Below are 17,745 nucleotides of genomic sequence, written 5' to 3' on the forward strand. Positions count from 1 at the left end.
ACCAAGAGCAAGGACTAGTGGTACTGGCTTGTTTTCTTAACTCCAACAGAAAGCCTAAAATAGGTAGTTATCCTGCTAAACTATTGAGCTCAAACAAGAACTAACTAGAAATGTCTGCCTCTTGAATTTATCTCTGTATTTAAAGAGACAAGTTAAATTCAGTGTCCATTTAAAAATGCAACTCAAAAATGGAAAACAAATATTCAATTAGAATTTCTTAACTGTGGAACATATCAACTATAAAAAAGACACAGGTGTGTTTGGTATTTGTTTTTATTTTTTATCTCCAGAAGTGCAAAACATACCACAGTGTATGGACTTTGAATTTATCCAATTATACACAATTATACTACACTTACTTTCCTAACATTTCTCATTGTCACTTTTCTAATATTCTATTAAATTAGTGTTTATTAGGGTGGTAAAAGGAGAAAGTGTGCAAAGCAGAGCAAATAAAGAAATTTTGCAGTAACTCTATTATCTGGAAAGATACTTTCAAGCAGTGTAATAAATCTTAATTACACAGGAAAAATCTAGAGAACGTATTCCTGTGGCTTCATGAAAAAAATAATCATTTGTTTAGTCTCATTTTATTGAATAGTTTAAATGCTCTGTTCCTCATCTCATAATTGTAGAAAAAGAATCTAAATGTTAACTTTCTCCCAAGTATGTAAAGTCATTTGGACGATTAGAATATGTTCTTTCTACTTATCTTGTAAATATAAAACCCGAATTATTAATTTTATCATTAATTTTATTCTGGTTAATTCAGAGTAATTATTTTTTATATTCTATTAACTGGCTTCTCTGAAATATTGGTATGAAGATAGCATTTTAATTTTCCTGCAATAGCATTAAGGTCTAAATTTTAATTGCACTTACTTTAATTCTTAAGACAGTAAATTTCATTAATAATACAATGGCTAACATGGATGACTTAAACCTTCAGGTTCTTTGGCATTCTTCTCACTAATAGGCATGCCTGCAGGTACCTCTCCTCTTCAACAAGATGGACTGATGACTTCTTTGTAACTAGTAAAGAAAGTGGTGTAAGTCAGGCTGTATTCTGGCATTTCTTGCTGTGCTTAGAGCTCTCAGCTACCACATAAGAAGCTTAATGACTTAGAAGCAGCCGCACTATGAGAAAGACAAGCTTTAGGAAGCTGTTACTTGAAGGTGCTCTGCTGGGCAGCTGTCCTGTTCCTCAAGACCTTACATCTCATGTGTTAGAAGTACAAGTGAATATATTTTCAGATGATCCCTACCTCTAGCCATGGATCCAGGCATACAATCTTTCCAGCTGAACACCCAGATATTATAGAACACAGACAAGCATTCTCCAATGTGCCTTCTCCAAATCCATTGCCAGGGAATACACGGACTCATTTAATGCCATTGTTGCAAGTGGGCTGTTAAATAGCAATAGTAAGAGGGCCAGCAAGCTCATCTTTTCACTTATCTCTTAATTCCTGCTTAAAAAAAAAGACAAGCACAGGGCTGGGAAGCTGGCTCAGTGATAGAGTGCTTGCCTCACATGCATGAGGCCCTGGGTTCAATTCCTCAGCATCACATAAGCAGAAAAAAGCCAGAAGTGGTGCTGTGGCTCAAGTGGTAGGGCACTATCCTTGAGCTGAAGAGCTGAGGGACAGTGCCCAGGCCCAGAGTTCAGCCCCCACGACTGACAAAAAAAAAAAAAAAAAGCATAAATTTGAAGACTATGTTGCATATGGCTTTTTTAATTTCTGAGAAATGTTTTCATTTCTATCCAGCATAGTTTTTTGTCTGAGATAATTTATGAAAATTATATTATAACTATGGCTCTTACATTTGTAAAATAATTATATTGATATGCTTAGGGCAACTCAGATTAGATAGCATGGAAATTATAAAAATATTCAGCTTAATGCATAAAAATAATCATTTGTACATAGGGATGCAGATGCTACTATATGTGAATTACCTTGATCCAAAATGCTTGTGACCAGAGCTACTTTGGATTTTGCACTTTTTAGACTTTGGGATGTTTACCTATAACAGAAAAATTTTGGGTATGAGTATCAAGTGTAGACATACACTCGTTAATGTTGCATGTACAGCACAGGCCTAGTAAATTTCATAGTGTTTTGATAACTTTTCACAAGACAGTGTCATGGTGTGGAATTGTGTTTGTGGTATCATGTCACCACTGAAACCATCTTGGATTTGCAGCATTTCAAATGAAGTATGGGCAACCTGCACCACATCCAGTATGGGTAAAGTCACAGGAAAAATAGCAAAAAATATCTCCGCCAGATACAAGTGGAAAGAATTCCCTCAGAAGAAATTATCATTAATTAGCTGTACAGTTTTGCTCCTTTTCTTGATTCCCAAGTCCACTTTAAGAAATTTATCATGAAGAAATAATCAAATGCAGGCAAATTATAGCTGTAAATTTATGATAACATTTGCAATACTGAATCTTTGAAAAACAAACTGTAATGGTGTTTCAAGTGTGATTCTAACACATTATCACAAATGTAGTCGGTTTCATTTCTAAAGTAATCTATTATATCTATGTAGAACATGTATATGAGGTATACATGGCATAATACATATTTATAATCTTATACTTTGGCATGTCAGATGTCCGACCTAGTTCTTGCTGGGCAAGTATCAGATTATCAGTATAAATTTGTTTTTCCTCACCTCAAAGGGAAGCCTACATGCTTTGAGTCATGACCTTCTTTGTAGGCTGCAAAACTCTTTGCCTCCCCATCTTGAAAGTTTTTCTAACTTTTTTGTGAGCTTATGTGATTAAAAATTTGCCTACCTAGGTAGTGCAGGACATTCATCCATGTCAATGTTTTGAATTTGATCAATTCTTTTAAATCTGCTGTATTATAAATAGTGATATAGTCACAGTTTATAGGAGTGGCCAAGTGGATATACTCTGGAGCCACAATTCTGTCCATAACAAAACTATAGGTTGAGAAAAATCATGAGTTAAATAATGGGGATATTAAGCATCCTAAACAATGTTAAGGATGTGTGGCATGCAAAATAATGGTATCATTATTAGGTAGTAACTCTGTGCTAGCCACTGTTTTCTTTAAAGCTTTCTACATGTTGATGTTTACTTAAAATAACCTATTGCGTCACTACTGTCCCATTTCATAGATAAGAAAACCAAACCTTACTTGTTGATGAATGGCATAACTTGAATTTCTAAAGCCAATTGCCCTTCTGTAGAGCTTGTGAACTTGATAAACAACTCGAATATATGTTCTTGATCCATTGTTGAGTAAAAAGAATCAGGCTAAAGTATGTCCCCTGCCATATAATCCTATTTTTGTAGTAACATGATGCATAATATGACAGAAATAATCCCTAGCAGTCAGAAGTGTTGAGTGACTGTTTTCTGATTTCTATTGGCTGTCAGTATTTAAGAAATATTATTTTCCTGATAGCTGTTGTTATCCAAACAAGGAAAACTATCCAAGTTTGTATAACATATTAAATAGGTTAAATATGCTGGTGACTGTGAAGGTAATTATTCTTGTTATACTTACAAAATACAAGGAATGCAGACAGAATAAAATGCAGAGTGGACTAGCTCAGTGGAGTTGTGAAGCCAGCCTTGAACTTTGGCTCTGGCTGAACCAATGTGATGAAGACTCTAATTTGCTAACTGGCTGTGCACCTACTGCAGTCAGGGAGTTGTCCTGAAAGATAAATGAAGTAAGTATAAAACAACCTTGAAAAAGTACTCTAAAGCAGGATGGCAAGGTGAGCCAGATGGAGGTGTGGAATATGTAACACATTTTCCCCACAGAAAGAAGTAATTAACAATAGTTATGTCACCAGACTAGTCAACAAAAGCCCTTAGCACCTTATAGCTAAATAGCTTATGACCTCCTTTCTAAATGAAAATGCAATCGACATTCCAATTTGAGACATCTCTCCCCTCAATGCACTTCTGTGGGACAGCCATGATTCTCTCAGCTGTGATTAATGTTTCTTCCAGTAAGGCACTTAGTTTCAGGGACACTAGGAAATGGAACAAAAAGGGCACAGCCACCTCAAGAATGGAATTGTATCCCTAAGTAGGGCACCTTTCCAAAAGCTAGCCACTATCTACAGTGTTTTTGAAGGATGTGATCTGAATTTAGTTTAGAGATAACAAAGTAGGTGTGAACACTCATAATATATATATATATATATATATATATATATGCAAACACACATATACATACACACACACACACACATATAAAATCACCCCTGGATGAATTTCCAAAAGAATGATGAACAAGTACAGCAAAACCTCAATAGGGAATACATAAGTGGATTTTCCAGTGCCACAAAGTGACTTCATAATTCTGCCACTGACATGTGCCTCTGATCAAGAGATGCGGTTTTTCTGTGTCTTTAAAATGGGCTTTTGTTTCTTGTAAGTAAGGAGACTAAGTAGATTTTTGCCAGTAAAACACATAGTTATGCCAGTATATTTATTAGGTATACACAGTCAATGGTCCGCATGGGTCACATTTGTGGTTCATTCTTCTAAGGTCAGAAATAACAACCAGGTGCCAGTGGCTCACGCCTGTAATCATAGGTACTCAGGAGGCTGAGATCTGAGGATCACAGTTCAAAGCCAGCCTGAGCAGCAAGGTCTATGAGACTCTTACCTCCAATTAATGACCAGAAAACCATGGTTCAAGTGGTAGAGCACTGGCCTTCAGCTGAAAAGCTCAGGGACAGCATCTAGGCCCACAGTTCAAGCCCCATGGTGGACAAAACAAAACCCAATCCTCTCCCTCCCCCACACAAAAAAAACCTGTGGTTTTGTTTCAGGAATTTCTCTAGGTGGTGTTTCTCAGGATGCAGGGGCTTTTCTCAGTGATTTATTTTGGAGGTCATACCAGGGAGCAGTGGTAGAGGAATGGAAATGAAGCAGAGAAGGAAAGGAAGGAAAGGAAACAGTGAGATGGTTATTACTGGAGGTTACAAAGGCTCAGTAACAGGTTACCGATATGGTCCAGACTTGGGTCTTGGCGTTCCCCACCTGTGAAGGGAAAAACCTAGGGTCTGTATCCATCATCTCTTGTCCATTACTGGTTAAGGGTTGGTTTCAAGGTAACAACTTCAGTTTGCAAGGAAACAGTCACAAGTATTCATGGAAGATGGCATGTATTGGGACATGACAGTCCAGGAATTAAGGATGGGCACTGGCAGAGTGGGTTACCGTATGTTTTCCTTTAGCTTGCACAGTCAAGATGTTATTCAGGTTGATATTGGTTGCGGGCAAACTAACTCAGGACTAGGAAGGCATACACACAAACACATTAATGCGTGGCTACATTTAAAAAGGTAAAAGAACGCTTCGGATAATATGACATTTAGGTCTTCAATATTTAGTACGAAACTCTAGTTTTCTCTTCATGGCAATGCTAACGGAAGGCTAACATGGATCAAGACAGATTTTGCTTCTAGATCCTTCTGGCCTCATTTCACTGTAGGTTATGGGAATATCTGTTACCCTCCAGGTCCTAGGATGTGGAACGCCTCACCATTAAGCGCTTTTCACAGGAAAAGCCTATGTTAAAAGAGACTCTCATGGCGGTAATAAAAATCTCCGCTTTCATACATTTCACAGATCAAGTCACTTTTTTGGCTTTCTAGGATTGACAAACCACTTTTAGAAATGCAGTCCCAGACTCCTGGAAAATGGAGTCCCTACGCTCTAATTCCATCTCGAGATAGTTATTCTGCTGGGTCATAACATTTACTCAAAGAAAGCAATCGGTTAGGATCCTTACTGTGATTCCAAGCATACATGTATCTTGCTCAAATTCCATTTTCTCAGTAGAGTCAAGTCCCACTTGCCAAGGAAAGCTCTTTGCCTGATGCGGTTTCATTAGTCCTAGGTCCACTGAGAAAGCTGTTGGCGAGACGCTTGTTGGTTTTGAGCTCCTGTAACTGTTAACCCCGCTCGGGACTTCATCCCAATGAGTGGTTTCCCAGGGGAAGCGTTTCAACACCAACCTCTTCACTTCCTGGCAAAAATCACGAATGCTTCCCCTAGCTGCCTAGGGCTATAAAAGAAACTCGGCCTCCGAGTCCCCAGCACCTCCAGAGCGTCCGCGTTTTGCCCGCAGGTGGCAGCAGCGAGCTCCGGAGCGCGTCCGTGCAGGTGCGGGCGCCGCCGCACCGCTCCGGGCCGGAATGCCACCAGCTGGAGAGCACGACCTGCGGGGACGGGACGGTCCCCGAGGCTGAGGTAACGGAGTGCGAACGTGATCTCGGATCCTTTCACTTCATTATTTGGGGGAGTGAACACAGTTCCAAGCAGCCACAACAAACTCACAGCGGCGCCTTGACGCCCGCTGGCTCCCCAGTTTTCCCAACTCCAGCGGCAACTCCATCCATCGGCTCCCGCCTGGTTTTGCTCCGGGAACTCTCAGCTCCCGGGAGACCCGGGGCTGAGAACCGGGCAGTCGTGTGGGGGTCTCCGCACCCCGGCTCTCCTCGCTTTCGAGGGCGTGGAGGGGGGGGAGCTTTTCCCTACTTGAGCCTTCGGGGCGCCCCGGGTGAGGATGCCTCCCCTGCGTCCCTACATCCCCCGGCCCATTCCTTAACCCTCCTCTTCGTCCCTTCCCCCCCCCCCCCCCCCCAGCCCACACTCGCACCCAAGCCTGCGCCCACGCTCGAGCTGGCGGCTCGACACCCACCCCAGCAGCCACGGCCGCGCCCCGCGGCGCCCTCCCCACCCAGACGCCGCCCAGGCTGCGGGCGCCCCCCCACCCCCGTCGACCTGGGAGAAGTGGACGCCCTGGGAGGGGGCGGCGGGCACCAGGTGGAAGGGTTCGGAGGAGGAGGACCGCGCGAGGGGAGGGGCAGCGCCGCCCGCGGCCCGCCCGCCGCTCGGACCCCGCACCGGCGCGCGCCTCCGCACCGCGGCCGCCGGGGTGCTCGCCGAGTCCGGACGGCGCAGCCCGGGCCGCGCCCCGCCTCCTCCCGCCCTCCCGCGCGCCGGGACCGCCGAGCCCGGCGTAGAGCAGCCGTGGGCGGCGCAGGGAGGCGGGCAGCGCCCCGCGCGCGCTTCTGCCGCCCCCGGAACCGGCGCGCGAGAGTGCGGGGCGAGCGCGCCTCGGGCGGCCGGGGCGGGCGGGCGGGCGGCGGCCGCACTGGGGCCAGAGCCGCGCGGGGGGGAGCGGCGGGGGCGACCCTTCGGGGGCCCCGATGCCCGAGGGCGCGGCGGCGCTGCCAGGCTGCCGCTGCTGCCCTGCGGGCCCCGGGCGCGTCTCCGCGGGCGGCGCTGCCCGCGGCGCGGCGTGTGCACCGAGCGAGTGAAGGTATGTGCGGCGGGCGCGGCTGGAGCCGCCGCCGCCGCCGCCGCCGCGCCAGCAGGTCCTAATGCCTGTCCCTTCCCAGGACGCTGGCAGCACCAGCCCGGAGCCCCCGACCCCGCGGCAGGTTTGCCTGTCCTTCCCCGCGATCTGATTGGATAAAGTGGGGGCTCGACGGTGGCCGACGCGGGACAGTCTGGCGGTGGCAGGGGTCTCGGAAACCATGGGTTATTGCAGTGGCAGGTGCACGCTGATCTTTATCTGTGGCATGCAACTGGTAAGTGACACTTGGGTCCTCTTATTCGGTAATGTGTCTTTGAGGTAGTGGGCCGGGGAGTTGCAGTGACAGGGTCTGCCTTTGATGAGGACGGAAGAAAAAAAAAGATAAAAGAAAAACAGAGGTGACAGATGTATTGCTTCTATTTAAAATGATTTCAGGGAGACGCACGGTGGGGACAGGAGAGGTGAACCTTTCTTTCTGCCCCTCATCTATTTCTGTCCCTCTAAAGACAGTTTGGCAGGTGCAGGTTAAACTTGTTACATTTATTGATTGATTGATTGATTTCATTTTAAAGCAAAGCAAGGTGTAAGTCTTGTTTCTTTACCCTTTGCACCCCCATTGATAGAACAACGAGATCGTCACGTACATTTTTACTGTACAGGTGTTATAAAGAAATATAGAAATTCAGATTTCTCTTCTGTATTCTTAGTTTGGTGTCTTTGTTTCTTCCTTGACGTGTTGTTTTTCTAAGGATATATTGCTTATAATTACCATGCTCTGATAAAACATTATGTAGGGCAGTGATATTCTTAGAGCAATGTGATTAAGAAGCCACATTGAGTTTAGAAAGTATGTGGATTGAAGAGGACTACTTAGATGAACTCACCGACACCACAGCCATGAGCAGAACAAATAACCTTTAAATAATAATCACTACAGATAGAAGAAAGAAGCTCAGGCGTTATGCATGCCACGACTTCTGAAATAGATACTGTTGTCTGATCCCTGATGGAGAATTATATGTACTTTTTAAGGAATGCTATACAGTTGCAAAGAGACAAGAAGCCAGTCATGGAAAATGCCATGTCTCTAAGGGGGATGGCAGGAGAGCTGAGGAGGGAATACAGAAAATTATAGCACTGTTAAATGGTTAATCTGAAGTAGGAGGTTTCCTAGAAGCTGATGGAACCATAAGACAGAAGGAGATTTGTGAAAGTCCAATCAGAAAGAAGTGTTCAAAATTGTAAGGACTTATTAAGACTGATAGAATTCCTCAAGTTTGTGTCATCAGTTGTCCCTTATCATGAAGTCCACAAGTGTTTGTTGTTGTTCTGTTTAATGTTTAACAAAAGCAGTGCTTTCTGTGGTATGTTTTCTCAAGATGTTCTTCTTTCTCAGAAGTTATTTGGTGATGTGTATTTTGAACTGAGAATTGTGTAACTTATGCAATTGTTTGTAAGAAGAAGATGGAACTATAGATAGAATTTCAAGAACATTGTGTTTTCTCTGTGGTGTGTAAATCAGTTTATTTTTCTCTGCTAGAGATTTATATAAGTTTTTGCAATAAAGGTTTTTTTTTGCCACCAATGATAAAGCTGACCAATACACTGAAAAAGTTTTCTTTGTTAAACCACCCATATAGGGCAAGATTTTAAATTGTATAAACATTTTCAAAACAATCTTATTTCTATGTATGAAACAGAAGAGGTTGCATTTTCTAATTCACAGTATAAAAGCCTAAAACTGAGAGTCAGTGAGTGAGTTAGAGTATTCTTATTCTACTTCATACTTTAAAGACACCATTTAGCCCTTAATCATGTAGTTTCTCAGGGCTTTATTACTGGAGTAGGAGGGTGTAGATATTACATCGGTGGCACTGTGTGTGATGAATGCAAACTCTTCAAGAACTTGAAAAATTAGAAAAACCTAAGCATACCCATGAGAAACTAGATATACAGAGTAGCACGATGCATGTAAAGGTGTGTGTGTTCATACGTGTGTGCATGTGCATGCGTGTGCACACTTGGCCAATAGTGCAAGTGTGCATGTGCACATGCATACATGCATGCAGTGGTGCAGTAGAGAAATACTATCTCACTTATGGAAAGGAAACTCTGCCATCTAAGTTCTTTAACAAAATAGAAGTAGTTGTAATACAGGAGCATGAATCTTAGCAAGCAAATGTTTGAATCCTAAAGAGTATCTTGTACTTTCAAAGTGTGATGTGATTTTTTTCCCTACTCATACTGTATGTGCTACCAGGCTAACACAATTAACAAAGGACAAAGAAAATCTAATTGTTGATAGGGTGGAATAGACCTTACAGGACTTCAGAAACTCTTGGCAATTGTTACTACTTATAAATAAGTAAAACCTCTTGTGCAATTATTAGTTGCAGAAATGTGGACTAAAATATAGGTAGACGTATATATGTTACCTTTGCTTTAGATATTTTCTTTTTTGCTTTATGAATCTTTTAGCTGTTAGTCAAGACTGTTCTTACAAATAAACCAGGTTCTCAGACTAAGTTATTACCTGTGTACCAATGGCTGACATAAGTCATTCAGTTTTGTTCCCTTCTAAAATATTCAGAGTTATTACAATATTTACCTTTTGGCTTTGTAGTTGTATGGAAAAGTCTTAAATTAATTGAACTTACTGGATCTCACAAATAGTCTAAGATAAAAATAATTTATTATATAACTTTATTAGGTTTCTGAAAACATTATCTTCCAAGCCTACAGATAGTATGTTTGCATTTTAAATAAAGGAATATGTATATCTACATCAATTTTGATGTAATCTTAGGAAAATACAAGTTATCTTTGGGTATTGTAGAAGTAAAAGGCATCATGCATCAGACTATTTTCAGAGCAGATACAATATTTTGGTCATTTAACCAGTGAAGGAGAGAGACCAATGCTTCGGAGGGATCAATTGGTCAGGATTCTATATCTTTGCCCTTAATTATTTTGAATATACTGATATTATTTGACAGGCTAATCATTGAGATAAATGTATTTTTTAAGTCAGAAAATAAGCTTGTAAGACAATAAATTAGAATTCTGTGCATTAGATATGATAGCCAACTTCCAATTTATGAAAAAAACTGTCCATGTATAATATAACTTGAAATATATGAACTGCATACTTATGCTAGTCTTGGATTTTAGGGTGATTTCTTCAAAAATGGATGAGATTTCTGAAAGCAGATTGGGTGTATGGGTAGAATCTGGGGTTTAAACTCATACTCTCAAGAAATTAAACTTGTTTGCCATGGCTCTCCTTAATGCTGAGAAACTGAAGATTTCAGAGTTCCCAAAATGTTTACACTTGAATTTTCAGTGATGGATTTATTTAGTAGTATAGGACAAGAGCAATTTAACTTATTTACAACTTTCAGCATCTTGTGAAAGAGTTTGGCATCTTTTTCAGTGTTTATTTGAATCAGAGTATACAAATGCTGAAAAAAGTAATGTGGTATTTTGCAAGGAAAAAAAAATCACCCAGTTACAATATAGAAGAATAGAACTCATTTTGGATTCTAAAGACAGCTTTGTTGTCAAGTAGGGAAGCTCAAACTCGCCCACATTTTGCACATCAAATTCTTGTGTGGCACAAAGCGTATGTGGCATCAGCTTTTGAAGGAAAAAATCTGGATTTACATTCAACAGATTAAGACAAGAACATGCTATTTTTATCACGCATCTCCTTTCTGAAATATTGCTTACGCGGAACAGGTGCAGCTAACAATTAGGTTAGTACGCGTGTGTGTTGCTCCCAGTGGCAAAACGTTGGAAACTAAAGAATGACTGGTAGCTTTGGATGATACAATTATTATGTTTATGACTTGTATTTAAAGTCATCACAAGGAGAGAGACTTAATGAAAAAAATTATAATTATGAAATGCTATAGGTAAATTTGTGATTTCGGTACAATGCTCATGATTTGTTTGACATTTGGTTACTATTTAGAAGTTAAAGCACTTAACACGAAGGAGTCTTGAAGAGTGCAGGTAGAATCTTGTTCTTTTTGACAGTTCTTCGAAAGTTTATAGATGATAGCTTCCTCTGCTCTGAGTACTTTGAAGTTCACATTGATGAAATCTTGACATCGTTAATGGATCTGATTCTTGGAGAAGACTCATGCAGTACTTTAGAAAGTTACCAACTAGAAATATGCAATCAGTTTACCAACCTGTAAAATAACTCTCTTTTTCATAATGTTTGCTACTTCTCTATGAAGTAGTATGAGGTATGCTTTTGTTTGTAATTCACCCTTCCATAACAATGTAGCACTACTTTGCCTACTTTGTTTACTAGGATAAAAGGTAGAAATTCCTTCCACTGTCCATACTCCAGCTCTATTTTCTGGTTAACAAATCAGGTAGCAACTTCTTGTATTACCATATGTACTTAGTCAGGAATAGGTAAACTTGACTCCAGTAGAGCTTTTTCTTGTTTTTTTCAAGTGAAAGGATGTGTAGCATCCCTTGTATGGTATGCTAGGGCAACGGCCCAGACAAGAAAATGGATACCCCCCCTCATTTTTTCTCTCCTGCTGATTTACTTTCAGGCTGAATTTTCTACTTTGCTAGGTAAGAATCTCAGAATGGGCCAAGTGCTAATTGATCAAGTTTATGATCCTACCTACTCATGAGGCTGACTTCTGAGGTAGTTCAGAGTCAACCATAGGCCAGGTTTTGGTGGCTCATGTCTGTAATCCTAGTTATTCAGGTTCATGGTTCGTAGCCAACCTCAGGTAGAAAAGTCCATGAGACTCTTATCTCCAATATATTACTCAGAAAAAGCTGGAAGTAGCCTCGTGGCTCAAGTGGTAGAGCACTAGCTGTGAGTGGAAGCAGCTTTGGGAGGGACAGCACACAGGCCCTTAGTTCAAGCCCCAGGACTGGCAAAAAAAAAAAAAAACCTTAGTCAAAAACTCTGCAACACTCTATCTTAAGTTAATCAGCAAGGAAGGAAGGAAGGAAAGAAAGGAAGGTAGAGAGAGAGGGTAGAAGGGAGGGAGGGAGGCTGGCTGGACAGGGGCACTTGCTCGCTGGGAGTGAAAAAGCTGAATTGAGAGCGTGAGGCCCTGTGTCCCAGCCTCAGTAAATTATACTACTAACTTTATTTCACAACTGTATGGACTTGTAGTAACTAAAAATTTAAAAACTGGCTTTCAAGTTAGGCTATTTGGTAGAATTTCAAGCAGCCTAAGGCTGTTATTTCTGTAATTCTGAAGTCATGATTACTTATAATTAAACTACACTATTTTCATATTGTGTTGTGTTTGATGCGGACTTATGAAACCAAACACACACATAGGAAAAATACTTCTACTCATTTTGTTCTGCCTATAGAATGAAGTCTCCCATACCTGTTTGGCAGTGAAATCGTTGCTTTTGGTAATACAGTAAAATAGTAACATATTTACTGATGAGAACATAAGCTGATAAAGGAGTCTAAGAGAGGAATCATTAGTCTGTTTTGTCATTACATAAATATCACAGCATATCCTTATACAAACCCAGTGGTACAACCTACCCACGTTAGGTCTACAGTAGAGTAGTGGTCTTATGTGGACTTGTCACTGACAGTGTTACAGAGCACGTATCTAGGCCATCAAGATACTCTGTTGTAACTACAGGCCCCCCCCCCCCCCCCCCCCCGCCTCACCCCTTGGGCTTGCTTTTTAGATTTTGCTTTTGCTGTTTTTCATTTCTGTACCTTTTTTTTTTTTTTTTTGGGGTCTGGTCGTGGGGCCTGAACTCTGGGCCTGGGTGCTGTCCCTCAGCTCTTCAGCTCAAGGCTAGTGCTCTACCACTTGAGCCACAGCACCACTTTCGGCTTTTTTCTTTTTGCTTATGTGGTGCTGAGGATCGAACCCAGGGCTTCAGGCATGCAAGGCAAGCGCTCTACCACTGAGCCAACTTCTCAGCCCTGATTTCTGTACCTTTTGTATATAAGTTTATCTGTCTTGGGAGGATTAAGTGGAGCTCAGAAATAATGGGACAAAGGGTGAACAAATGCAGTGGTGATACTCACTAGACACTATGTTGAAAATGAGCCATACAACTTGGGGGGAGAAAAGAGTGGAGAGGGAATGAGGGAAGAAATGAAACTGTTAAAAAAAAAGAAATGTACTCATTAACTTACATGTAACTGTAAGCCCTCTGTACATCACCTTTATAGTAACAATGAGAAATATTTTTTAAAAAAGATACGCTGTTGTATGATCCCTTTATCTCTCCTCCTTCGCTGCAGTAATTCTAGAAATAAGTAGTACTTACACCTAATTTCTATGGCAAGGAAATACAATTATGTAAAGCTTTTTTCTTTGTAGAATTTCCTTCCAAAATTGAAGACCATTTGAAATCATGAAGGAACAAGATAAATTCATATATTTTTTTCATTAGATTAGGGAGAAGAACAAAATTAACAACCTTTTTCTTCTTCTTTAGTATTTCAGGTATGTTCTGATATAGATACTCTTAGTGTCTGAAGGAGTTACTTTTTTCATTTTCCTGGAAGCTCTGTTTCCCTTCTGTAGATTCTGAAACAAACATTGGCTGTAATTGACAGGAGATTTGAAATGTTTATTATCATATAAACTGTAGACTTTTGGTTTTCCAACCTTGAATAGGAATAGAATGTTTTCTAATGCTAATACTTTTTACTTTTGAAAGTACTTTTTTTTTGGGGGGGGGGGGTCCGGTCATGGGGCCTGAACTCTGGGCCTGGGTACTGTCCCTCAGCTCTTCAGCTCAACGCTAGCGCTCTACCACCTGAGCCACAGCGCCACTTCTGGCTTTTTTTCTTTTTGCTTATGTGGTGCTGAGGAATCGAACCCAGGGCCTCAGGCAGGCAAGGCAAGCGCTCTACCACTGAGCCACCTTCTCAGCCCCTGAAAGTACTTATGAATCACATGCTCACCTTGATTTCAAAAATGCCATTTTAAAATTAAATTTTGAAATAAATTGATTTAGCAATATTTGCATTTTTGGTAGTTTGATGTATATATGTATGTGAATATATACATACATACATACACTCATATTTGTGTGTATGTGTGTGTGTGTATGTGTGTGTGTGTCTGTGTGTGTGTCTGTGTCTATGTGCTGGCCCTGAGGCTTGAGGGCCTGGGCACTGTCCCTGAGTGTTTTTGCTCAAAGCTAGCATTCTACTACTTGAGCCACAGGTCCATTTCTGGCTTTTGGTGGTAAATTGTAGATAAGAGTCTCATGGACTTTCCCGTCGGGGCTGACTTCAAATTTTTACCCTCAGATCTCAGCCTCCTGTATTGTTAGGATTACAAGCCTGAGCCACTAGCACCTGGCTTAGTTTGGTTTATTTTAAAAAAATCTAGCTTAGTAAAATACACAAACATTAATGAAAACCTTATTATTTACTAGCAGCCTGAATGATAAATAAGTGGATATTTTGTGACTGAATCTTTTTTAGTAATCCTTTAGTAACATATCCCCACTTTGTAGACAGGAAATGGAGAAGCCAAACAATTAGCACTTTTCAGATGTCACCTGCTTAATAAGGGAGAGAGATTGCATTCAAGTCACGGTCTGTGAAACTCTAGGCCTGTCTCTGAGCCTATGTTTCTGTTCCACACAACATTTGTCTTACTGAGTCCCTTCTATGTAGCAGGAAGTGCTTCAGTATTTTTTATTGGCCTTGCTGACCAAGGAACTTTCCCTATGTTAATTCTATGGTACCATAATGGTCAACACAGGATTACTCAGGCTCATAGAGGCAAAGTTAGGTCAGGCTGTCCCAGGTAGTCTGAGGGGTTCTTAAATAGAAGCTGCTGGAGTAAGCACTAGAGAATGAAAGAGTATAAGACAAGGCTGCTTCTTGCAGAGTAAGTGTTCCTTGCTCTTCCCACTAGAGTTCAGTTGTTCCCAATCCTCTGAAACAAGAGAAAGAATCCCTGGCTGTGTTTCTGTCATTATTTGTGACCAGAAAACAATGTTTCAGATGCTGGAATTTCTATCCAGCTATTGACAAAGTTCTACTCAGTAATAGCTTGGAATGTTGATAGTTATGTATAAAATCACCCCTGTAGGAAAAAGAAACATTTATTTTTTCCATTTAAAATTTCCTATTTTTTAACCGATCTCTGATGAATGGTAGGAATAATCTTAATGGACTGTTGCTATTTGAATTACACAAATATGAAGTCTATGTGGATCATGATTAAGACTTACCAAAATTTCTGTTATTGGAAAGACCTTAAATAAATAAATTTAAAATACCCATTGATAAAGCAGAGATGACTTCTTAAAGTTGATTGTTCGTAGGAATTGCTTCTAGGGCTTTTAAACAGGGGTCTCTGGCAACTATCCCCAGTTTTCTGAGTTGTTAGATTTGGGGATAGGTCCCACATGTTGTATTGCTAAGAAATTCTCAGGTGACAGTGATACTGCTAGTTTTTAACAAGATTTTGAGAACTTTGGAACTAGTATTTAAGTCTCTACTTAATATTGTCACATGGGTGTACATAAACTTGTTTTTGAAAATTTCCAATCCAATTAGGCAATTAGCTTATTTTGTCTCCCTTTGTCATGTTAATAATGTAAAAGCATATTTTTCTTCTAGATTAGTGTACCTACTTTTGACATCTACCCTTGCCTTATTCAAAGTTTAAGTAAGACACAGAGAAGAAAGACTTCTTTAACAGCATTTGGTCTTTGCAGCGAATAAGGAAGTGGAAGAATCTGAGCAAAACCCTTGTGCCTGGTTATCCTGAAATGGGACCAGATCCTTTAAATGCCTTTCTTTACTAGTTGAACCATCAGTCTGTTTGTGGAATAGCTCCTACTTGGGCTAAGCACATCCCTGGGAGAGAAGGAGGGAGTATGCTGGAAAGGAGCTGGACTAAGAAGTCAGGTTTTCCTCTATTAAGTCTGGTGCTTTGGTGTTGCACTGCCATTTATAATTTTGGGTGTTGTTTTCTCATTTCAAAAATAGGACAAATAATTCCTGACTCATTTGTGTTCTAGGATACTTTAAAGCATCTGAGGTTGTACTTAAAATCAACATTATTGAAGTTCATAATTATATAACCTTTTGGAGTTCCTTCATCCTAGAAGAATTTTCACTGTATTAACAGCTAGCTTATATGTGATATACATACTTTCCTCTTCTTCCACCTGTATCTGGGGAGAAGTAGCTATATAAATGAGGTCATAACATTAAGTAAAAGTAGTTTAGCATAGGTAAAATAGCATACTTATATATTATATATATATATATATCTCCTCCTTAAGTATTCATGAAAAGTTAAATGTGCATTTTACAAACCTCTCTGCATCCTCCCTCAGCCAGTATTTCTAAAGTTGATTTAATAGAAACCTGTCCCTCAAAATATTCCACTAACTCTCATTCCTCATCTCTGAGGTCATATAATATATGATGGCCAATAAATCCAACATTAAAGAAACTCTTCCTTAATTCCACTTAACACAGCTAAGGTTTACAAAGTGCTTGTAATTATCTGAAGACCTATCCTTTAGCAATATTCCCTATTTATCTTTCATGCAACTAGAACTTTGAGAAACAATTTTCAGTGAACTATTAATGTAGACTAAGGATGCAATATAATATAAAATGATTGTTCAAAATAATAAAGTTTTAGTACCCAGAACAGAAGCACCCTGGTAAGCAAATTTCTAATAGTACTAATATAGGAATACGTTTAAGAATATCAAATATTAAGCCAAAGTCAAATTTCAGCAAAAGTACACACCTTGAAGAGAGTACCCAAAGGGGGTGGGGGCTGGGACAGGGAAAGGGTAGACAAATGAAGAGATGAAATGGGGAAGAATGCAGTAAAATATCCAATGTATATCCTACAAAATTAAGAAGACTGATGGATGGAAGGGGTGGTTAGGGGAGAGAAGAGTCAGAATATTGAAAGGGGTGACATCGATCAAGATACATTGTATTCATAAACTGCTTTGTTAATGCCAATTAACAACTCCTTTGTACAACGATGTTAAGATAATTTAAAATAATTTTTTAAATACAAAAACCGTGTTTGCAGGTACTTGGCTGTTACTGGTGTTATGTTCACTTGAGTTTCTGGAAATTATGTTCCATACAACAAACTTGAGACTTTAACTTGAACTTCAGTTAGGTTCAGTGGTTGGTGTTGTGAAGAACTTGTCATGTGTGAGTAGTCGTGGCAGGATACTTGGAATGTCAGAGAACCATGGAGAGATCATCTACAGATGCACTTCCTTTTGAAAGCAGTGGTTGAGGAATGCCATATCTATCTGGCATGCAGAGCTGAGCTGGCTCCTCCAGTGTCAATCCTCCTACTTGTTTCCCTTTTTAGGGCAGGTGGTGAAGAGTCCTCATACTGACTTTTGTTTTCTAATCAACGCATAAACTCCAAAA

The 17,745-nt window shown here is 40.4% G+C and overlaps 1 protein-coding gene across 1 annotated transcript in view; it reads left to right on the forward strand.

The window, feature by feature from the left end:
• Window positions 1-7,399: 7,399 nt before the first annotated feature.
• The window catches only part of Nkain2 (sodium/potassium transporting ATPase interacting 2), an 864,427-nt gene continuing 854,081 nt past the window's right edge, over window positions 7,400-17,745 (forward strand). Inside the window, exon 1 of the mRNA XM_042702042.1 lies at window positions 7,400-7,605. Coding sequence (XP_042557976.1) covers window positions 7,552-7,605 — 54 coding nt within the window. The 5' untranslated portion in view covers window positions 7,400-7,551. The remainder of the gene's footprint in view (window positions 7,606-17,745) is intronic.

This window comes from Dipodomys spectabilis, unplaced genomic scaffold, assembly GCF_019054845.1.
Source record: "Dipodomys spectabilis isolate Male_0828 unplaced genomic scaffold, ASM1905484v1 ptg000001l, whole genome shotgun sequence".
Classification (NCBI taxonomy): Eukaryota; Metazoa; Chordata; class Mammalia; order Rodentia; family Heteromyidae; genus Dipodomys; species Dipodomys spectabilis.